This window comes from Heterodontus francisci, chromosome 23, assembly GCF_036365525.1.
Source record: "Heterodontus francisci isolate sHetFra1 chromosome 23, sHetFra1.hap1, whole genome shotgun sequence".
NCBI lineage: Eukaryota > Metazoa > Chordata > Chondrichthyes > Heterodontiformes > Heterodontidae > Heterodontus > Heterodontus francisci.
The window spans coordinates 44,535,835-44,560,304 of record NC_090393.1 but is presented as its reverse complement, the minus strand read 5'-3'; the positions used below and the strand labels follow the sequence as shown (position 1 = coordinate 44,560,304).

Below are 24,470 nucleotides of genomic sequence, written 5' to 3'. Positions count from 1 at the left end.
CAGTACTATTTACAGTATTAGATTAAATAAATCAGGTGATGATGTGCATTCTTGTCTCACCCCAGTTGGCAATCTGAAGCATTCTGTCTATCTGCTTTAACCGCACTCAAGGACTTGTTGTACAGGTTTTGTATCGGTTGAATAAGATTCTCAGGAATATAATACAACCTCAATAACAAAAATCTGCAAAAAAGGTAGACAAGGGCAATTGCAGCAATTACAGAGAAATCAGCTTACTGAGTATACCGGGTAATGTATCTTAGTTAGACACCACAGAGGAGAATGAAAATATATGTAGAACTGATGCTGCACGTGGAACAGGTTGATTTTGGAGCAGGATGATGTAAGTTAACTCAACTGTTTGTGATGAGACAGATTGTAGAAAGATTAAGAGAATGCAACATCCATTGTTACAACAGCTTCACTGATTTTAAGCAGGCCTTTGGCAGTGAATGGCGAATAGGGATATGGCACTTCAAGCATTCGAGCAGACAATTTGTGTTTGTGGGACAACAGATGATACACAAACTGGTAGGTGTCCCTTCCAGATACACCAGCTCTCTGCGTTTTAAGCTGACAGTCAACATTCCAACTCATATACCAGCTTGTTAGTGTTTTCTAAGAACCATCAGCTATCTTCAGCACGATTGAAGTTTGTCTGTATTGGCTTGTTATATCAGTTGAAAGATGGAACTGTATGCTGTCAGACGCAATCAGATCAGTTGGATGGTGGAACTGGAGCTGTCAGAATCAATTAGACATTGGATTCTCCCACTGTTGCTTTCACACAAACATGAGGAAGTAATGTTTTAAGACGTGAAGATTTTTGAGACTTGCAGTTACAGGCATGCTGATCCAGTGTTTATCCCAAAATAATTTGCATAAAATAAATCAGCTGCTTAAGTGCAGTCTTTAAAGTGATTTCATTTTCAAAAATAAGGAGGATGTATTATGAGTGAATTATCCTGCTTTATTTCAGCATTGCTATCACTGCACTTACAGAATTACCAGTGTTTGGTAATAAAATAAGGAGCAATGTTGGAGCAGTGGTAAGTTTTACTAAATTTTAAAAATTCTGCTAAGATTCCCGTGTTTAGGATCCTGTGCCTTTTATTCCATGACATCTCTATGATTTAATCTCTCCTGCCCTCCGTCCTGTCACACACCTTCCCTTTTGTTCTTCTTCCCCCCCTCCCCCCTTTCACTTGCTCAAAGCCTGTAACATTTCTAACTTTTGCCAGTTCTGATGAAACGTCACAGACCTGAAATGTTAACTGTTTCTCTCTCCACAGATGCTGACAGACCTGCTGAGTATTTCGAGCACTTTCTGCTTTTATTTCTTGCCTTTATATAGCACCTTTCTTGACCTCGGGCAGTCCCAAAACGCTTTATAGCAATGAAGTTGTTTTGAACTGTAATCACTGTAGCAATGTTAGAAAGTCTACAAAGATGATGCACTTATACTTTTTACTTTGTATCATTACGTGAAAATAGGTTGTACTGATTGAACTAAGGGATTTGATAATAGGTGCTCCTCTCTATGCTCACTCACTGGAAAAGAAAATAGTTTAATGGTTTGTAATAAGCCTTGCCTCACCAAGTGTTTAGCGAAGTACACGTGCAAAGGATAGAGTTATCTGCTCAAGGTTACAGAGGTTATTATTCTGACCCCCTTGAGTTATGCTGTTACACAAGCAGACAGAGCAGTGAGGCATCTCCCAGAAAAGTTGTTCAGACCATTTACAAGAATAACTGACACCACTGAACCCAAGAAAATACCTATGGCACATTTGTACCTCTACCCATATGCAATGATTTTTATATTTAATGCCCTACCAAATTCACTGCCGTGAAAAATGCACCACGGACCTTGAGATCTCGGGTCCTTCGTGAAATCGGCCATTTTGCAAACTTTGTGTGTTTTACTGACTGACACAAAGCTCAACTTGGTGATTGGTAGATAAGGGAGAGTTTCTGGTGCAGTTTTGAGAGAAACAGTCTCAAGTGTTAGCAAACAAATGAAAATGCCAGAATGAGCAAATCAAAAACGACCACAACCATGACTGCAGCACATCCACTGAAAGAATTTGGAAGCCAAATTCTGCATGCCAATGGTGGAATACTGTTTTGCACAGGCTGCAATGTTTCTTTGAATCACACACAGCGGGCAATGATTCAGAGCCACTTAGAGTCCGAAAGCCATCGCAGCAGAAAGAGAACATCCGACCCCTCACCGTTGGAAAACAAACACGCAAAAAAAAAGCAACCATTTCATTTCTTTTTGAGAAGTCAACAGAGAGCTCAGAAAATTGTCATTTGGTGACCATGGAACTTGTGGATGCTTTTGCAAGTGCCAACATACCATTGGAAAAACCCAAAGCTTAAGGCATTCATTCAATGTAATGTGCAATATGGTGGTTACTTGCCAAGTGCAAATAAACTGCGACAGGATTACCTGCCAAAGGATTTTGCTACACATTGAGAGGAGATGACCTCTGTGGAATGCAGAATCCCCCAACTTGCAAGGTGCTATCTGACAATTCCAACAAACTCTGTGGACGCGGTGAGAGCTGTGTCTAAACATAGACAGATTTTCGCAGCGCAGAGACAGTGAGTAATTGGCAACTTAAGGGACTCAATTTGCCTGGGGATGGAGGGCCGTCATTGGCTTTCCCCGCCCAGGACAAAATGGCAGGAGCCCCAGGCAATGTCAGGAATGGCACCCCCTGCCATTTTGTTTGCCCTCCTGCCTCTGTGCCCATCTCCAAGGGTAGAACGAAATTCAGCCCTATATCTTTGAGAGGTTCTAAGCAAGCATGATATCCACAAGGAATCAATTAATCTCTGGTTTCTTAAGACAATTAGATGATGGAGTGATGCACATTATAATTACTTGTTCCAGAGTAAGTGAAAGACTTGGCCTAAGATTGTTTTTTATTTGTTCATAGGATACGGGTGTCGCTGGCTAAGCCAGCATTTATTACCCTTCCCTAATTGCTCTTGAGAAGCTGGTGGTGAGCTGCCTTCTCGAACCGCAGCAGTCCTTGGGGTGTTAGGAAGGGAGTTCTAGGGTTTTGACCCAGCGACATATAGTTCCAGTCAGGATTGTGTGTGGCTTGGAGGGGAACTTGCACGTGGTGGTGTTCCCATGCATTTGCTGCCGTTGTCCTTCTAGGTGGCAGAAATTGCAGGTTAGGAAGGTGCTGTAGAAGGAGTCTTGGTGCCCTGCTGCAGTGCATCTTGTAGATGGTACACACTGCTGCCACTGTATGTTGGTGGTGGAGGGAGTGAATGTTTGTGTATGGGGTGCCAATCAAGAGGGCTGCTTTGTCCTGGATGGTGTCGAGCTTCTTGAGTGCTGTTGCAGCTGCACCCATCCAGGCAAGTGGAGAGTATTCCATCACATTCCTGACTTGTGCCTTGTAGATGGTGGACAGGCTTTGGGGAGTCAGGAGGTGAGTTAATCACCGCAGGATTCCTAGCTTCTGACCTGGTGTTGTCGCCTCAGTATGTATGAGGCTACTCCAGTTCTGGTTTTGGACAATGGTGACCCCCAGGATGTTGATAGTCGGGGATTCAGCGATTGTAATGCCACTGAATTTCAAGGGGAGATGGTTAGATTCTCTCTTGTTAGAGATAGCCATCGCCTGGTATCACGCGGATTGAATCAGATTGGCTAAAGACTCGCAACTGTGATGCTGGGGATCTCAGGAGGAGGCCGAGATGGATCATCCACTCGGCACTTCTGGCTGAAGATTGTTGCAAATGCTTCAGCCTTATCTTTTGCACTGATGTGCTGGGCTCCCCCATCATTGAGGATGGGGATAATTGTGGAGCCACCTACTCCAGTTAGTTGTTTAATTGTCCACCAACATTCACAACTGGATGAGGCAGGACTGCAGAGCTTAGATTTAATCCGTTGGTTATGGGATCGCTTAGCTCTGTCTATTACGCTGCTTGGTACGCAAGTAGTCCTGGGTTGTAGCTTCACCAGGTTGACACCTCATTTTGAGGTATGCCTGGTACTGCTCCTGGCATGCCCTCCTGCACTCTTCATTGAACCAGGCTTGATGGTAATGGTAGAGTGGGGTATATGCTGGGCCATGAGGTTACAGATTGTGGTTCAGTACAATTCTGCTGCTGCTACTGGCCCACAGCACCTCATGGATGCCCAGCTTTGCATTGCTAGAACAGTTCGAAATCTATCCCATTTAGCAATGCCACACAACACGATAGAAGGTATCCTCAATGCGAAGGCGGGACTTCGTCTCCACAAGGATTGTGCGGTGGTCACTCCTACCAAAACTGTCATTGGCAGATGCATCTGCGACAGGCAGATTGGTGAGAATGAGGTCAAGTATGTTTCTCCCTCACCACCTGCCACAGACCCAGTCCAGCAGCTATGTCCTTTAAGACACGGCCAGCTCAGTCAATAATGGTGCTACCAAGCCGAGCCACTCTTGGTGATGAACATTGCAGTCCCCCGCCCAGAGTACATTCTGCGTCCTTGCCACCCTCAGTGCTTCCTCCAAGTGGTGTTCAACATGGAGGAGCACTGATTCATCGGCAGGAGGTCTCCTTGCCCATGTTTGAACTGATTCCATGGGACGTCATGGAGTCTGGAGGCGATGTTGAGGATTCCCAGGGCAACTCCCTCCTGATTGTATACCACTGTGCTGCCACCTCTGCAGGGTCTGTCCTGCGAGTGGGACAGGACATACTCAGGGATGATAATGGTGGTGTTTGGGCCATAGCGGTAAGGTATGATTCTGTGATTGTGACTATGACAAATTGCTGCTTGACTAGTCTGGGGGACTGCTCTCCCAACTTTGGCACAAGCCCCCAGATGTTAGTAAGGAGGACTTTGCAAGGTCGACAGGGCTGGGTCTGCCTTGGTCGTTTCCAGTGCCGAGGTTGATGCCGGGTGGTTCATCCGGTTTCATTCCTTATTGACTGTGTAGCAGTTTGATACCACTGAATGGCTTGCTCGGCAATTTCAGAGGACATTTAAGAGTCAACCACATTGCTGTGGGTTTGGAGTCACATGTAGGCCGGACCAGGTAAGAACAGCAGATTTCCTTCCCTAAAGGACATTAGTGAACCAGATGGGTTTTTACGACAATCAACAATGGTTTCATGGTCATCATTAGGTGACAAGCTTTTAATTCCAGATTTATTAATTGAATTCAAATTCCACCCTCTTCCATGGTGGGATTCAAACCCATGTCCCCAGAGCAATACCTTGGATCTCTGGGTTACTAGTCTAGTGGCAATACCACTACACCAACGCCGCCCCGTGTATAAATGATTTATATAGTCTTGAATTAAAATGAATTCTCCTTTCATATTTATAATTATAACTCACTGTAAATAATGCTGCAAAGTGCAATGTTAATGTCGACTACATTTTATAGTGTGTGCAAAGCAATGGCAGGACTGCATTTCCTATTTTTCAGCAGTGACTGCACTTCAAAAGTACTTGATTAGCTGTAAAGTGTTTTGGAATGTCCTGAGGTCATGAAAGGTGCTAGATAAATGCAAGGTCTATCTTCTTTTATCTGTTGTTGTTGTTGTATACTTTATTTTAAAAAGTCATTCATTTTGCCCTATGATAAATGTAAAGATCAATAGAAACATTTCTATGTTATGTTAAAAAGGAAATAGAATTTACCTCGAGTACATCATATCGGGAGGCATCGCAGAAGTCTCGGACTCCAATTTCTGTTCCCATATACCACCCACTGAAAGGACAGGCTGTAAACTCAAGGCCTCCAATATCTAGAAGCATGTTTGAAACAGCTGGCAGGCCATACCACTTCAAGTTCAGCTCTTTAAACCATTCGAACCTAAAGGTAACAGGAATGCGAACATCAACATAAAATGCAAGACTTCTTTTTAAGTGTTGTATTATGATTCCAGTTTATTATTTTATTTGAGTATTTTTGCATGTTTCAACCCCTATCTTCACCCACTGTCTTGATGCTTGTATCAAGGGACAGGAATGTCACTTGCTCTCAGACAGCTACAAATGGCCCTTGTAGCGAGATGCTCGGAGCCACCAGAGACTACTGACTCTACTCATTACTTTTCCCTTCCACTTGCTGGGAGGCACAGCAATCAACACCACATTTTATGCCCCGTTCCACATGGCAACTGCACTTTATTTGGGTTTCCATCCAGTAAAAGTAAGTAGAATGGCGGAAGAGTGAAAAAAATCAATGCAGTCCAGCTAAACGCACAAAAGTAGCTACTTTTGAAAATGAATTGGAGAGAAATCAATATTCCTGGCAAGCAAACTGCATCTAACAGGAATTAACAGTAATATTCATCAAAAATATTCATTTGGAGGATTTACCAAAACATATTTGAAACTCAGATGAATTTTATATCTAATAATGGGAATCAAAACAATATTTAAATTGCAAATGATCAAATGATAACATTTTACAAATAACTGTTCTCAACAAAGCTGTATGTACCTGGGGTGCCTGAGAGGTACTTCCAGGATTAGTTCTGGTGGAATCTCAAATAGTTCAGGGTCATTTCCATTGGCTTGAAGCAAAAGGGGGAGGACATCAAAGTGACCTTTAAGTCCTTTCCAACCTTGTTGCATACAAACCTACATTAATAATAATCCACAAAGAAAATATAACATTCAGATAAACAAATGAAGAAACATCCATAGATAAGACTGAATTCTGCAGGTTGAAACAAGCTGTTATTTGATATACCAGACCTCAGTTAGCTCCACAGAGGCAGGATCTCCAATGATTGAGCCATCAGGCTGTTTGTACCCAGCATATCGTATCAACTGGCTGTTCCAGATTCTGAAATCATGTTTGCCGTCTGTTCGTTGTGGGAATATTGTGATAGCAGACCTGTAAAATCATCAATCTGTTGAATGATGTTACACTGACATCTATTGATGTTAATTTAAAACAATGCTTTTTTTTAAAAGGAAAATTAACTTTTGAGTTCTTAATTGAATCTGTTGATTTTCACTGAAAATAAATTATAACAACAACTTGTACTTAAGTAGCACCTTTAACATCATAAACATCCCAAGGTGTTTCACAGAGGCATTACAAAACAAAATATGACACTGAGCCAAATAAGGAGATATTCAGACAGATGACCAAATGCTCGGTCAAATGGTCAGTTTTAAGGAGTGTCTTACAGGAGGAAAGTGAGGCAAAGAGGTGGAGAGGTTTAGGGAGGGAAGGCCAGAGCTTAGGGCCCAGGCAGCTGAAGGCAGGACCACCAATAATGGAGCAATTAAAACTGAGGATGTTCAAGAGGCCAGAATTGGAGGAGTGCAGATATTTTGGAGGATTATGGGGCTGGAGGAGATTACAGAGATAGGGAGGGGTGAGGCTGCGGGGTGGGGCTGGGGGGGGGGGGGGGGTGGGGGGGTGGGGTGGAGGATTTGCAACCAAGGATGAGAATTTTAAAATCCAGGCACTGCTTAACTGGGAGCCAGTGTAGGTCAGTGAGCACAGGGGCAATGGGTGAACAGAATACAGTGCAAGTTCGGACATGGGCAGCAGAGATTGGGATGACCTCAAGCTCAAGGAGGGTAGAATGTGGGAGGCCAGCCAGGTGTGTATTAGATTAGTCAAGTCGAGAGGTAACTTTGACATGAATGAGAGTTTCAGCAGTAGATGCGCTGAGGTAGGGGTGGAGTTGTACAATGTTATGGAGGTGGAAATAGAGGGTCTTAGTGATAGCTCAGAAGCTCATCTTGGGGTCAAATATGACACCAAGGTTGTGAACAGTTTGATTCAGTCTCAAACAATTGCCAGGGAGTGGGATGGATCTGGTGGCTCAGGAGTGGAGTTTGTGGTGGGGATCAAAGATAATGGCCGGAATTTTACTGGCTCCCGGGTGGCGGGCTAGGAGGTGGACATGGCTGATAAAATGCTGGGATGCGGTATTGGGAAGGCTCCTCAATGCAGTCCCACCCCCGGGCCATTTTCCCCAGCGATGGGAACTGCAGCAGCTCGGCCACCTGCTGACTGGAGGCGGGCAGCCCATTTAAATAATTAAACAGCCAAGTGACTGTCATTTTCCTGGGCTGCCGGCATATTGCCATTGGCGGACTGATTCCCCCACTGCCTGGGGAGGTTACCAGCTGCATGGAAGCAGCCTCCCAGTGGCTTCCAGGGAGAGTGGGGGGGGCGCATGCAGGCCTTCATTTTCAGAGGCTCCGTGGCCCAAGGAGGGTTCCCTGATGGGAATGGCTGACCCGCAACCCCGACACTGCTGCTGGAGGGGTTTTCCCTCCAATCACCAGGGCCTGGATGCCTGGCCCCAGCATAGGAGCAAATTTTTTACCTCCCCTTCAAAAGTGCCTCAAAATGGTCTCTCCTCGGTGGTACAGCAAAGGCTACAGAGTTGCCGACTCTCTGATTATGCCGGCAGTATGGACAGCCAGCCTGCCATCTTCATTGGCAGCCACCAGGAAGGTTGCTGACTCGGTTCCACTGTCCGCTTGCGCCAGCTGGGGACTGGTATATGGCCCTGATGTCAGGACTCACACTCACCCCGTATCGAGAAAATTCCAGCCATTGGTTTAAATCTTCCCAATATTTAATTGGAGGAAATTTCTGCTCATCCAGTGCGGAATGCGTTCAAGTTTCTGACAATTTAGAGACAGTGGAACAGTCCCGAGAGGTGTAATTGAGGTAGAGCTGGGTGTTGTCGGTGTAAATGTGGAATCTGATGTTGTGTTTTCAGATGATGTCACCGAGGGGCAGCATGTAGATGAGAAATAGGAGGGGGCCAAGGATAGATCCTTGAGGGATGCCAGAGGTAACTGTGCAGGAGCAGGAAGAGATACCTTTGCAGCTGATTCTCAGGCTGTGATTAGATAGATAAGACTGGAACCAGGTGAGAGCATTCCCACCCAGCTGGACAACAGTGGAGAGGCATTGGAGGAGGATGGTGTGATTAACTGTGTCAAAGGCTGCAGACAGATCGAGAAGGATGAGGAAGGAAAGTTCAGCTTTGTTACAGTCACAGAGGTTGTCATTTACGACTTTGATAAGAGCTGTTTCAGTACTGTGGCAGGTCTGGAAACCTAGTTGGAGGGATTCAAGCATGCAGATCCAAGAAAGATGGGCACACATTTGGGAATAGACAATATGTTCAAGGACTTTGGAGAGGAAAGAGAGTTTGGCGATGAGGTGGTGGATGGGTGATGAAGGAGTGAAATTTTTTTTTGGGAGATGGGTGATGATAACAGATTTGAAGGCGAGAGGGACAGAACCTAAGGGGAGAGAACCATGAACAATATCAACTAACTTGGGAACCAGGAAGGAAAGTATTATTAAGTAACTATACAAAAATATTTAAAGGTCATGTTCTTGTGTAATATATTTAATGAAAGCTAATGTGTTCTCATAGTTACTAACGTAGGACTGAGGTATGTAAAAAGATTTTTTTTAAATCCAAGCTTAGGGTTTTCTATCAATTTGGATTTCACGAGGAAATTAGCAAAATGTAGATAGATAGATTCTAAAAATGAATATTTGTCTCAATTGAAGAATAAGGTAAAACGTCTGTAAAACTAACAGCTCAGTTGGTTGAGTGCTGGACTAGAAGACACAGGGTCCTGAATGAAAATCACATAAGAATCATTCAGCTTTTGATCATTCTGAGATAGAGAAAATGAATACCATCTTAGGATGTAGGAGAGATTAGGGGTCTGCAAAAACTATACACAGTGCTTGACTGCTATACACACTGTAACTGTTCTTGGACCATCCTTGCCATATGCAATAGGAATGGAGTTCAGAATACTGACATGCTACTAAAATGGCTAAAGTAATGGGGAAATCTAATTATAATGGTACATAATGTATACATGGAAATGCTCAAACAATTCCTATTTTTCCATTTATTGTCTAATTACAAAGCATAGTGTGAAACTGAGTCATGCAGAGCAGGAAGATCTTGAGTTCAATTCCGTGGTCAATGGTCTAGGCTCACACATGAGGTACTACACTGAAGAATGAGATACTGTTCCAAAGCGTGAAATATTCCACTGCAGTATGACTTGATATCTTCAGGAAATCAAGACAGTAAATTGGAGGGTTAAAAAGATCCTCAGCCACAAATAATATTATTTATTTTAAAATGGTGACAGCCTCTGTTAAACTGTCGGCAAAGTAATACTGTATCACACAAACATGTAATATTTGTACTGTGGTATTGTTGACATTATAATTTCTATTCCAATAATTATGATTGTGACTAATTTTCTATTTATGTATGGGCCACCAGAGAAAGTTGATTAATAAAATGAACTTCCCTGCCACCAACCTGAGATTCCCCTTGTTGGTTGCATATTTGATGTGATTACAAATATAGTTGAACATTCCATGAGTACTGGAACAGTCACGTGCATCAAAAACCTGCAAACATTACAGCAATTAACAAACTCTTAAAATGCAATTTATCAGATATTTTTGTTATATTTTTAAGTTTTATGCTCTACGAACCCGAGACCCCCAAAACATGTGTGATCAAATTAGTACCTTTATTGCAACAGAACTTCTTTAAATACAGGATTTCTAGTTATTCTTTCACCAAAGATTTTAACAGAATCAAAACTTCTCAATGTGGGAAAAGCTACATCAGTCTGTCCATGTGTAAAAACAGGCTAGAAATATAAATACTAATTTTGTCTGGCCTTGTGACTTGTTTATAGTCATAGAATATGAAAGTCTAATTGGGAACTGTTTTCTCTTGAGTTGAAAAGGTGGGCTGAATTTTACAAGCCCCCCCAAGGTTGGGGGTCATGGCAGGGGGGACTGGAAAATCCTTCCGGGAGAGCCTGCGCAGTGGCTCCGGACGCTATTGCCGGGGATGGTGTGCCCACCCCCTCTATGTCAGCGGGGGTGGGAGGTCTGCCTCCTCCATGCAAATGAGCCGCCACACGAAATATCGCGGCAGCTCCATGGCGTACGTCTCACGCATGCGCCGCTCACTTTTTCAAGCTTGCCTTTAGCCCAGCAGGTTTACATCTGGTGGGCTCAATATTATTTGAAGAGTGAACACTTTATTTCTTTGAAATCTGTCTGTCATAATTTCAGCATCAATCATTGAAGAAAAGGATTCAAGTTTCATAGCAGCATTATAACTGCTCCTTCCTTGAGTCTAAGTTGGTGTGGTGGTATGCCAATTGGAGTTAGACTATGTTGAAACTTTGGAGGGTATAGACTGTTATCATCTTCTTCGATAACAGGATCCACACTGTTGTCATAAAGTCTTTGGCTGTGGGAGGAAACCGGAGCACCCCGCGGAAACTCACGCGGTCACAGGGAGAACTTACAAACTCCAAACAGGCAGTACCCAGAACTGAACGTGGGTCGCTGGAGCTGTGAGGATGTATTCTTTGAATTCACCTGACAGCTTTTCTAAAACTTTTTCACTAAAATCTAGTGAATCTTCATTTTTAGCGCAAAGAATAACTTCCAAATAATACGTTTCGTCATATAATTATCTGTGCCATTTTCCCACACTTAACCAATTCCATCATTTCATCTACTGCCCCCATGCCACGCCTCTCATGCCATCCCCCTCTCCCATTCCATCGCCATCCCATGCCATTCCATCCTTCCCATGCCATCCCTCCCCTGCCATCCCCTTCCTGCTCTTAAATAGAAACAGAAAGTGCTGGAAATACTCAGCAGATCTGGCAGCATCTGTGGAGAAACAGAGTTAACGTTTCAGGTCTGTGACCTTTCACCCATCCCCATTCCCCATCCCGCTCTTGCCATCCTCATCCCTCCCATCAATCCCATCCCGTTCCTCACAGAAACAACCTCTCCAGCCAGGGTAACTTTGTTGTTCAGCTCCCATTACCTTCCACTGTTTTTGTTCTCCACCAAACCCCAACCCTGCCACTGCCACCACCAACTGTTGGCAACCGCAAGTGTGTCATGCGTTCCATTCCTCTGTGTGCCCCACATGCCTCCGTGTGCAGCAGGCTCTGCCCACCAAATCAATCCACCAACATATGCCCCCTCCTTAAACTGACTAATCAAAACAGTCCGAGCAGACAAAAAAATGACATTATTATTATAGACTGTTTCATAATTAGTCTTTTTTCTTCTATAATATTAGCTCTACGCTACTGCACCAACATAATATCTGGAACACAGCACACAGTACTATAAAAACACATAGCTACAGGATGCTTCTGTATGATGGAGAAATCCCACCAATGACTTCTGGTGCAATTTCAGAATTGTGCTGTAACATCAGTAAAATTCTGCACTGCATGTAAGGACAAGATTATAGGCTCTGGAGTCACCCATTTCTACCTAAGGAATAGATTTCTGAAATAACATCTAATGGATTATTAGCATCAGTCAGAGAAAGTGTGATTAATATCTTTGATGGGGACCTTAACCAGAACTATTAAAGAATTTCACATAAAAATCTTTCTCTTTAAGATGCTGGCCATTCTGCTGTACATTTCCAGCATTGCGTTTTTTAAGTTAAAATTTCTAGCACTCACACATTTTCTCTGCATCTCGACAGGAATTTTATTCTCCCGCTACCAAGAGCGGCAGTGGGCAAAAAAAATGGCAGCCCGTGCATGTGGGCCGCGGGCCACCGCAATCTAGCGCTTGGCAGCTCATTTCCATACGCAGGGAGGGGAGTTGTGCCCCCCCCGCCCCCAATCATATGGCAGGGTCGGGCTCTGCGACACTAAACTATACATAAATGTGTGACTCTTACCCCCCCCCCACCCACCCAATATACGAAAATAAATGGTAGCTCTGTTCCCCCCCACCCACCACACCACCCCCCCCCCCCCCCGCCTGCGGCCATGGATCCCGATGTCAGCAGCTCAACAAAATTCAGCCCATTGTTTTAGTTTTCTTCTTCGTAATTGACATTTACTTATCAGTCAGTGGAAACTTATCAGGACCAATCTTGACTTCATGCGATTATATAAAATGGGTGATCGCAAATATGGCAGCCAGTTCAATGGAAATAATAACCAATAAAGATGTAAAACAGGCTGCTACTTCACTATCATCCATTACATACTGTTAAAAATCTCCTCTGATCATTTTAATCTCTGTTATTACAAACATTCATTCACAGCAATCTATTTGCACTCCAGACCTCATCTCAGGAATAGATGAGTGGATTTCAAGCACCATTTCTATATGTAACCATAAAAACATATCAATACAAATACATTGGAATTGTGATTAATTAGAAAACATTAAAAAGAAAGTCTTAAAATATTTAAGGGGCAGCTGTGTTTGAATCAGGTTAGAGTTGCAGTGATCATATGTGATAGCAGCATTTAAAATACATTTTAACACAATCCCTGGTAAATCCCAACCTGTAACTTAGACCACTGAATCCTCCCAATGCAGCGGGTAGCATTTCTCCAGGCATGTTTGGCCCCATAAATTAACTCGGTGTCTTTAAGTTGGTACATGCCAGTTGTTTCAATCTCCTTTGTCACCTCCTCGATCCTTTGAATGTGGGCCTTGGACACATACCTATAGTCCAAAACAAAGACCTTAATGCTTGTAATAAATAACACCCGATGTAAGTGAATGTTTAGTTGGGAGGCAAAAGTTCCAATTCCAAATACAAATATAACATCTGAAAGCACCTGTGTTAATTCCTGATACTGGAATTTGACAGGTTGTGATTTTGGTATTGAAAGGTGGGATACTAGATGTAGAAACCGTTTGTACCCCAGGAAGTATCACAAAGCAAAATGTCAACACTTGGTTTTATTCTTTGACATTAATTTTGTCAAGGTGAGGCATATCAGTGTTGGAGAATTGAAGGTTTCTCAGCACCAAACAATCTGAAATTAGTTAAGTCAGATAACTCATTATTCAAACTTCAAAAGGCCCCTCACCCATCCCCCTTTAATGAGTAATAAGCTAGATTTAGTTAATACTCTGACAATGTGTGGTCATTTATATAATCTTCTTCTTCTTTGGCCTCCTTGTCTCGAGAGACAATGGGTAAGTGCCTAGAGGTGGTCAGTGGTTTGTGGAGCAGTGCCTGGAGTGGCTATAAAGGCCAATTTTAGAGTGACAGACTCTTCCACAGGCGCTGCAGATAAAATTGGTTGTCGGGGCCATTACACAGTTGGCTCTCTCCTTGCACTTCTGTCTTTTTTCCTGCCAACTGCTAAGTCTCTTCGACTCGCCACTCTTTAGCCCCGCCTTTATGGCTGTCTGCCAGCTCTGGCGATAACTGGCAACTGACTCCCACGACTTGTGATCAATGTCACAGGACTTCTTGTCGCGTTTGCAGACGTCTTTAAAGCGAAGACATGGACAGCCGCTGGGTCTGATACCAGTGACGAGCTCACTGTACAATGTGTCCTTGGGGATCCTGCCATCTTCCATGCGGCTCACATGGCCAAGCCATCTCAAGTGCCGTTGGCTCAGTAGGGTGTATATGCTGGGGATGTTGGCTGCCTCGAGGACTTCTGCGTTGGAGATACGATCCTGCCACCTGATGCCAAGGATTCTCTGGAGGCAGCGAAGATGAAATGAGTTGAGACGTCACTCTTGGCTGACATACGTTGTCCAGGCCTCGCTGCCGTAGAGCAAGGTACTGAGGACACAGGCTTGATACACTCAGACTTTTGTGTTCCGTGTCAGTGCGCCATTTTCCCACACTCTATTGGCCAATCTGGACATAGCAGCAGACGCCTTTCCCATGCGCTTGTTGATTTCTGCATCAAGAGATAGGTTACTGGTGATAGTTGAGCCTAGGTAGGTGAACTCTTGAACCACTTCCAGAGCGTGGTTGCCGATATTGATGGATGGAGCATTTATGACGTCCTGTCCCATGATGTTCGTTTTCTTGAGGCTGGTGGTTAGGCCAAGTTTGTTGCAGGCAGCCACAAACCTGTCGATGAGACTCTGCAGATACTCTTCTCTGTGGCATGCTAATGCAGCATCGTCAGCAAAGAGGAATTCCCTGATGAGGACTTTCCTTACTTTGGTTTTCGCTCTAAGATGGGTAAGGTTGAACAACCTGCCATCTGATCTTGTGTGAAGGAAAATTCCTTCTTCGGAAGACTTGAACACATGTGAGAGCAGCAGTGAGAAGAAGATCTCAAACAGTGTAGCTGCGAGAACACAGTCCTGTTTCCTGATGATATTGGCATCGTGCATGTCCAGTGGTACTGCTCCCTCGTCCCAGCACAGGCAAAGCAGTTCATGGAGTGCTCAGAGTAGAGCAGGCTTGGCACTCTTGATTATTTCAGGGGTAATGCCATCCTTTCCAGGGGCTTTTCCACTGGCTAGAGAATCAATGGCATCACTGAGTTCCGATTTTGTTGGCTGTTCGTCCAACTCATCCATGACTGTCAGAGTCTGGGCTGCATTGAGGGCGGTCTCAGTGACAACATTCTCCCTGGAGTACAGTTCTAGGTAGTGCTCCACCCAGTGGTCCATTTGCTTGCGTTGGTCAGTGATCGTGTCCCCTGATTTAGACTTGAGGGGGGGGCGATCTTCTTGATGGTTGGCCCAAAAGCTCTCTTAATGCCGTCATACATTCCTCTGATGTTTCTGGTGTCAGAGGCCAGCTGAATACGACTGCATAGGTGTTGCCAGTAGTCATTTACACAGCACCTGGCTGTTCTTTGTGCAGTGCTTCTGGCTACTTTAAGTGCTACGGATGTTAACTCGCTGGGGGCTTTCTTGTAGTCCAACAGTGCAGTGCGGTTAGCTGCTATGACAGGTTGCAGCTCTTCAAAGTGAGATTGAAATCAGTCTGCATTCTGCTTCTCACGTTTGCCAAAGGTGGTCATTGCTGATTCATAGATGGTGTCTCTGATGTGGGCCCACTTCGTCTCTGCATCCCCTGTAGGAGTGTTTTGAAGGACTTTTTCAAGTGAATTTAGAAACTTATGTAACAGCTGTGGACAAGAAATTCTGTTATTGTTGATGCGTGGGCGGCCCTTCTGCTTGGATTGATGTAGCTTCTTTGATTTGAGTCTAACTTTGCTACACACCAGGGAATGGTTGGTGTCGCAGTCCGCACTGTGGAAGCTGCGTGTGATTTGGACACTGTTTATAGAGGTTCACCTTGTGATGATGTCCAGCTGGTGCCAACAATGTGATCTTGGGTGCCTCCAGGAAACCTGGTGACAGGGTTTAGTATGAAAGAACGAGTTGGTGATTCAGAGGTTGTGATAGATACGCAACTCAAGCAGTCCCTGTCCATCCTCATTCATCCTTCCAATGCCCTAGCACCCAAGGCAGGAGGGCTATGAGTAATGTTCGGCCCCAACCCTGACATTTATATAATGGCAATCACAATATGATCAAGATCAACATAGTGTTTGAAAGGCAGAATCATGAAATAGCTACTAAGATTCAAGATTCGGGTAAGGCTGACTTCAACGGGATAAGACAGAGACTGTCCACAGTAAACTGGGCAAATCTGTTAATGGGTAAAATGACAGAAGATTAGTAGGAGGTATTCAAAAATGAATTTAATGTGCTGCAGAACCCGAAAGGGAAAGAGCATAACTTGCCATAAAAAAGCCATAGGCAACTAAATAGCTAAGAGACAACATAAAATTAAAAGAAAAAGCATACAAAAATGCAAAGAAAAGCACAGCTCCTAGCAAATGGAAGAGAGACAAAGAATAACAAAGGATGCCAAAACAGATAGTAGGAGGGACATATTGGGCATATGAAAAAAAACTTGCAAGGGATATCAAAATCAACACAAAAAACATTTACAATTATATTCAGAAAAAAAGAGTGGTTAAGTAATTTGGGCCGCTTGAAAACTGATAATGATGATATTGTAAGTGAAAGTAAGGAAATTGTGGCCATGTTAAATAATTACTTTGCATCATTATTTATATGCCGGTCATCCAAAGTCTATCATAAGAGACTGTTAGTTAAAATTAAAGTTGCTCTCATGGAATTGAGGGCAAATTATTGACCTGGTTAGGAAATTAGCTGAGTCGCAGGAGACAGAGAGTAGGGATAATGGGCAGGTACTCTAATGGGCATCCAATAAAGATATGTGCTGGGGACTCAAGTATTCACTATATTCATAACGACTTGGATAAAGGGATAGACAGCCACTATCCAAGTTTGTCAAAGACCATAAGGCTAGGCATCATTGTAAGCAGTGTTGATGGAAGCATAAAATCACAAAGAGGTATTGATAGATTAAGTAAATGGGCAAAAATGCGACAAATGGATTTCAATATAAGCAAGTATGAGGCCATCCATTTTGGACCTAAAAAAAGATAGATCTGAGTACTTTCCAAATGGAAAAGCTAGAAGCACTGGAGGTTCAAAGAGACTTAGGGGTCCATGCACACATTATTAAAATGCCATGGACAATTACCAAAAAAAAACAAAAAGGTGCATGGAATCCTGGCCTTTATATCTGGAGCACTATAATACAAGGGGGTAGAAGTCATGGATCAGCTATGCAAAGCCCTGTTTAGACCACACCTGGAGTAATGCAAGCAGTTCTGGGCATTACAGCTTAGGAACGAAATATTGGCTTTGGAGGGATCGCAATTACACAAACCATGGTGTAGTCCCGGAAATTTAGAAAATTAAGGTCTGATTTGATCAAAGTTTTGAAGATATTGAGGAGAACTGATAGGGTCAATAGAGAAAAACTGTTTCTGCTGGTTGGGGAATCAAGACTAGGCAGCTTACTCTAAATATTAGAGCCAAACCTTTTAGGAGTGAAATTAGGAAATACTTCTACACACAAATGGTGGTAGAAATTTGGAACTCTCTTCCACAAATGGCAATCAATTATTAATTTCAAAACTGAGATTGATAACCAAAGGTATTAAGGGTTATGGGAAAAGGGATATGAAGTTCAGTCGCAGATCAGCCATGATCTCATTGAATGGTAGAACAGGCTTGAGGGGCTACATGGCCTGCTCCTGTTCCGATGTTCCCCCACACACATTCTACACCAGTCTGACATTTCTAGTTCCCGCACAATCTAACCCAGTGGACTATGAGCAAAAGTATGAAAAATCAGCAGTTTTGTGCTGTCGACAGCAAGGAACTGGGTTAATAAAGCGCAAATTCATTTCACTGAGGTCCCTTGCAGTCATTGGGAAGTGAGGAGACGTTCACCTCATCCGTCTGGTTTGGATTCAACCTGGAGTCCCAGATACACAAGAATAATTCTAGCCCACTTCTCTGTCAATCCTCTAAAAGCTTCCTGCAGCATTTTAGTCCAATTTTTTTAATGGCCATTTAATGAGTCAAATTTCTCTTGAAGCTTTGTAGAACAAAATTGCACAGCACAAACCTGCCACAGTGATGTAGTACATGAAGGAGATGCAATAGACTCAACTGAGGAGTTACTCAGAGTTTACCAGCATATGGCTTAGAGCTTCTCAAGAGGATTTTACTTAATAATAATCGAAGTACTGAAAGTTGAATCAGATAAGACATAGCAGCTCCTCATTTTAAATAGGTGTAAATTAAATAATTGCCTTCTGATGGATGTATAATACTGGTTAAGAAAGTCTGCTGCCAGGGGAAGTAGCTTCTCTTTTGTTCGGGCTTCATTTGGTTTTCTTATTTTCTGGCTTGGCATCATAACTGATCCCATACATATCTGCTCTGTACACCCAGCTGCCTGTAAGCACAAAACATGTTGAACATTTTCTAGATTGGAATGAACTGTTTTGCACTAAAATGTTCAAAGATTTCCAGTGAAGACCACAATTTGAAAATCTGAAAAGCTGACCTTTACCCTTCCAGAGTTCAGATGCAATGTATCGTTTAAAACGACGCCTGTTTCCCAGTTCTTTATCTTAATAAAACGGGGACATTTGGATGGGCTGCCGTTTGATAAACTCTTCATAGGTGACACTTCCTCGGATGGGATTTGCTGAAATAAATTAACCATTCAACTTAGTTTAAAAAAACTTGTTGAAATCAGTACAAATAATTGTAAAGCAGAGTTACTAAATAACATGAACATTAAAAAGAAATCATTGTTTTCACAATATGGTACCGATGCAGACACATGGATAAAATTTGGAGGTCTGGATAGCTCAGTAAAATTGGTCAGAACTTTCCACTGTAGGAATGCAGTTCAAATCTGGGTTAGATGGGTGAAATAAAAGTTTTATTTCTGGTGTATGGAAGTGATTAAAGTCCAGGAAATCAATGGATTGAATGTTGTTCAGAAGACGGGGGTCCAAGTAGCGGGCCGGAAGGTAGGGGAAGACCCTGTCTTGGCCCTCTCTCAGACTCCCATTCCAATTCCACGGCGGGCAGCCAATTAACTGCCTGCCGTCAGGCACTCAGTTCCTTTAAGGGACAAGCTGCCGCCGGCAAGAGCTGCTGGCCAATTGGAAGGCTGGCAGCTCTGCAGTACTGTCAGTACCACTGGGAGCAGTGGTGACTGCCAGTACTGCAGGAGATCCTGCAGTACCAAAGAGAAGAGAAGACCCTGGGAGAGGTAAGTGGGGTTGAGGTTGTCAAGACCATTCAAGTAGGCCCCAGCAACAGTTGGGGAGTGCGATTAGTGAGATTAGTTGGGGGTGGGGAGGCGATCGCTGCCATGGGGGACCTCCGGGGACCCTGGATTTCTCCCATAGGAGGGATTACCCCGACCCCACGAGGAGACCATCAGGCCACTCTGCCTTCAAATAAATTGAGGTAGAGGCGGGATGAGGCCATTTAAGGCCCTCAATTGGCCTCATGCGGTCTGGCCGTCCTTGGCCTTTCCCGCTCCAGACTAAATTGGAAGGCGTTGGGAAGGTGACTGGCACTCCACTTCTGTTCCCGTCCCGAGGCAGCCCAACGTTTCAAGCCTTACATGAGTTGTCAAAACTAAAGAATGTTTCTTTTTGTATTTGTACTGCACTTATTATCTGCCAACCTGATTATCTGCTGGAATGTTTCCAGGACAAAACCTTGCATGAGATGTCAAATCTAAATAATGTTTTTTTCTTATTTGTACTATACTTGTCTTTATCTCTGTACCTTCAATTTCTATTATCCACCAGACTTCTCCATAATGGTGGATGATGAGGTCCCACTGTAAATGCTAACTTCAGAAAGAACTCTCCCACACTGTGACTAACCTAAATATTCTTATTAAATTATGAATACTTCTTCCAATTTGCAACACTGTTTTGATCTTATGACTCATGTATGCTTGACACATAATCTTAGCAGATAATTTAAATGTAAATAGGAACTGTACTGTATTTACTTTGTTATGTTACATGTGTATTCAGAACTGGATGAAAATGAAAGCCAAAAGTTCTGAATTAACTCTCTTTAAGCAGGGGTAATGAGCAACACTTTACATTGAAGCTGATTTAAAACTTTGAACTTGTACAATTTTTGCGAAGAATTAGTCGTAATGTGAAACTAAAATTAAGTTAAATAATACAATTTGCTATTTTGAAGAGACTGATTATATTGACAATGGGATATTCAGCTGAAGGGTACTATCCTTGGGTATGTATCGAAGAAACAGCTGGAACAGCACGGCTGTAGCCAATTGTTAATATCAAAGGTTGTCAAAAATGTGTTTGTATATTTTGTCTAGCAGTTTAAGGCACTCAGAAAGACAACTTCTTGTGCATAAGGCCTCTTGCACATCCCCGATTTTCATTGCTCCACCAGTGGTGTCCGTGTTTTCAGCTGCCTAGCCTTTAAGCTCTGGAATTCCCTCCGAGAAACCTCTCTGCCTCTCGACCTCTCTCTCCTCCAATTAAACCTACCTCTTTGTCCAAGCTGGCCACCGATCCTAATAACATTTTATGGGGCTTGGTGTCACATTTTATCTGATAATACGACTGAGAAGTATCTTAGGATTTTTTCATTTGATACTGCCAATCCAACTGAATCTCAGGAATGTTTGTAGAGATAATAGTCTGGTGGAGAAAGGGCAGACAATGACTGCACCACTGACATTACCAGCTGCATAGCACCAATAGCACCAATCTCCATAACATCTTCACAGATCAGATCAGTTCAGATTTTAGAGGGAACCTCATTAACAGCAGCACAACCAACCAATGAGCATTCAAATAAAGCAATCCTCCAAGTTCTCATTACATCCTTACCCAGGATAAAATGCTTCAACTTAGTTTTTCAAAGTTTCTATTTGGGGTTGAGTTGACAATGAGTTAAGATACATGCTTTTTTTTCCAATTTTTACTTTTTCTCCCATCTCCTGAAGACATTGCTGAGATATGGTTCAATCAATGCTGACTACACTTTGCTATCTCATCCGAAAGCCCATTTTAACTTTGTGAGTTGAGTCACCAAATAACAATAAGCTACCCCACCCTGAGACATGTAGGAGCTGAATCCAATCCTAACCTCATGCAATATATGCACATGTGCACTTTCAACCATGGCCATTGGATAGTGATCAGAACCAAGGGCTCTGATTGATCTTATTCTCACCTATGGCCACCAGAAGGAATTATAATAACCTTTGGTTGAGATCAGCTGATTCAGCATGTGTAACTCATTGCACTTAACGACTAAATGAATGGGGAGTTAAAATATTTTTCCTGCATTCATCTTATTTCCATACTGCAAACAATTGGATCAAATACTTTCTAACTGATGTTTCCAATTTTGAAATTACATGTTTTTAAAATGTATCAATAAAATGGTAATTGATAATTAATCAGCGATAATCCAAGCACTTAATTCCATTTATGTTACCAGTCACTTATTTGTTGTTTGATGTTAATGTATCTGTGATGTCAGCCAGTGTTGGCAGTAAGTTCTCTTACCTGTTCTGAATAAGGATTAGGAAGAACTGTCGGCATATATTCCTTTCTCCACAAATCATCAAACACTCTGTCATTCTTGGCTGGAAGATGCAAACTCTGCTGGCTTTTGTCTACCTCACCCCTGGATGTGAATATTATTTTTATTACTACATTGATAATAAAACAGTCTTATACCCCTCTTCTGTTTCATCAATGCTTTATGAGAGAATTCAAATTTAAAATTATACTCCAGTACAGTTTCTTTTAACAAATGTATTTTTTATTATTTATTTATATGTATATATGTATATAAAATATGCCATATATACCATTTATACCATCTCTCTTGGGTTTTTATAGCTCTTGTCCCAAAGAGATCAGGAGAATCCTCATGAAAATTCGATCCCTTTTATTCTCTTTTTCTTTTCAGGCCTCTTGCAGGAGATTGTGTGGTTATTGAATAGTAAATGGTTGATGTGGTTGTACTGTCTCAATGAAGTGTGCTTGATTGCTCTGATGGGTTTTTTCCAATATAGTGACAGAGAGAGAGACTGAGAGAGAGAGACTGAGGGAGAGGGAGGAACTGAGGGAGACAGAGAGAGATAGAGAAAAAGTGACACAATATAAAATAAAGAAGACAAATAAATGTTCGGTCATATGCGGATCCAGATGAAGCGAGATAGCACCCAGAGCACAGTTATATTTACCACATTATTTCAATTTATACAATAGGTATAGTCCCTAACAAGTGATTTATGTCAGTATTTTATACTTCCATGTGATCACTATGTAATGCATTCACACCATGCAATCATGTATGAGACTGCCAAATAAATCACTAGCGATATGATAAATGTTACAAAGTCGAGAGCATATATTTGCCATCCCACCTACCTGAAGGAATAATCCTCTACTGAAAACTCCATTATCACAGAAAAAATCCTTTCTGTTTTCTCTTTAGAATGTGTTTATTAATGAGTGTGGATCTTTAATTAGACTTAAAATCAGTTCTTCCTCACAGCAAGTCGTGCCTCACCCTTTGAGTTGCTGTCAGATGTTGTTGGATTAGACTGAGAAAAGCTGGCTGTGGTAAGTATAAATGTGCATTGAGTGCTGACCTCTTGTTATAAGTGCCATTGGCCATGGGGCTGATCATAAATGATGGGCCAGAATTACTGTGACAATAATGGCTAATTTTCCAGTTAAAGTACAAGGTCACACCTAGGTAGGTAATATGCTAACATCCCTAACAATTTAACTGTCCATTTAATATGCTAATTTTCCTAAATAGGCCTCACATGCAATGTGTCTTGTGATCGGCATTATTTTCTTTGATCAGCTACTTTAGACTGCGCCAGTGATATTTGTGAAAATCATTAACATAAGATGGAAATGTTCATTTGAGAACGAGGAAAATGAAGAATATGCAATGAAGAGTTGGTTCGTGACAGACAGAGATTATCAAGGATTTTCTGCAACTAGTTATAAGGAATGATCTCGTATCAAAGGACTGAGTTATGAAGCAAGACTGTCAGAAAACATGAAAGGAAGCAACAGACATGGGGATCTTATAAAAGAATACAAAACAATAAATAGCATAGTTGAAGTTAATCCAGAGAACTACTTCAAGGTGTTTAGTTTAGTTTAGTTTAGTTTAGAGATACAGCACTGAAACAGGCCCTTCAGCCCACCGAGTTTGTGCCGACCATCAACCACCCATTTATACTAATCCTACACTAATTCCATCTTCCTACCACATCCCCACCTGTCCCTATATTTCCCTACCACCTACCTATACTCGCGGCAATTTATAATGGCCAATTTACCTACCAACCTGCAAGTCTTTGGCATGTGGGAGGAAACCGGAGCACCCGGAGGAAACCCACGCAGACACAGGGAGAACTTGCAAACTCCACACAGGCAGTACCCAGAATTGAACCCGGGTCGCTGGAGCTGTGAGGCTGCAGTGCTAACCACTGCGCCACTGTGCCGCCCCGCCCCTGCCACTCCAGGTGCTGGAGTATTGTGTACAATGCTGGGCACCACACTTTAGGAAGGATGTCAAGGCCCTGGAAAGGATACAGAGGAGGTTTACCAGGATGATACCAGGGATGCAGGAGTTCAGTATATGGAGATACTGGAGAATCTGGGATTGTTCTCCTTTGAGCAGAAAAGGTCAAGGGTAGATCTAATCAAAATAATGAGGAGTTTTGATTAAGCAAGTAGGGAGGAACTGTGTCCTCTGGCATGTGGGTTGGTAACCAGAGGTTATAGATGTAAAACAAGTGGCAAATGAACACAAGGGGAATTTTTTTTATGCGGAGGGTTTTTATGATCTGGAACAAACTACCTGAAAGGGTGGTGGAATCAGATTCCATAGGAACTTTCAAAAGGCAATTGGACATGTACTTGAAGAGGACTAATTTGCAAGGCTAGGGTGAAAAAACCAGGAGATGGGACTCATTTGAACAGCTCGTTTTAAAGGTTTTCACAGACACGATGGTCTGACCAGCCTCTTTCTGTGCTCTAAGATTCTATGATTTTAATAATGTATTTCAGGATACCAGGACAGGGGGCAACAGGTTAAAACTGGTGAAAGGATTATAGATGTTCCTGGAGGGTGTCACTAGATCCCAATGCCTCCAGACCGCGATGTAATTTTTAAAGGGTGGAGTGGGGTGAACAGGGAATCCACTCACCTCCAACG

At 42.7% G+C, this 24,470-nt stretch overlaps 1 protein-coding gene across 3 annotated transcripts in view; it reads right to left on the bottom strand.

Moving 5' to 3' along the window:
- nos1 (nitric oxide synthase 1 (neuronal)) overlaps positions 1-24,470 on the bottom strand; it is a 144,751-nt gene that overhangs the window by 65,755 nt on the left and 54,526 nt on the right. Inside the window, exons 4-11 of one of the 3 annotated variants that reach the window (XM_068055179.1) lie at positions 21,785-21,905; positions 18,760-18,903; positions 18,503-18,648; positions 13,370-13,532; positions 10,324-10,415; positions 6,737-6,878; positions 6,480-6,619; positions 5,672-5,846 (exon numbers count right to left, since the gene is read on the bottom strand). In XM_068055179.1, coding sequence (XP_067911280.1) covers positions 5,672-5,846; positions 6,480-6,619; positions 6,737-6,878; positions 10,324-10,415; positions 13,370-13,532; positions 18,503-18,648; positions 18,760-18,903; positions 21,785-21,905 — 1,123 coding nt within the window. The remainder of the gene's footprint in view (positions 1-5,671; positions 5,847-6,479; positions 6,620-6,736; positions 6,879-10,323; positions 10,416-13,369; positions 13,533-18,502; positions 18,649-18,759; positions 18,904-21,784; positions 21,906-24,470) is intronic. The other 2 variants (XM_068055180.1, XM_068055181.1) reach the window with 2 other exon arrangements.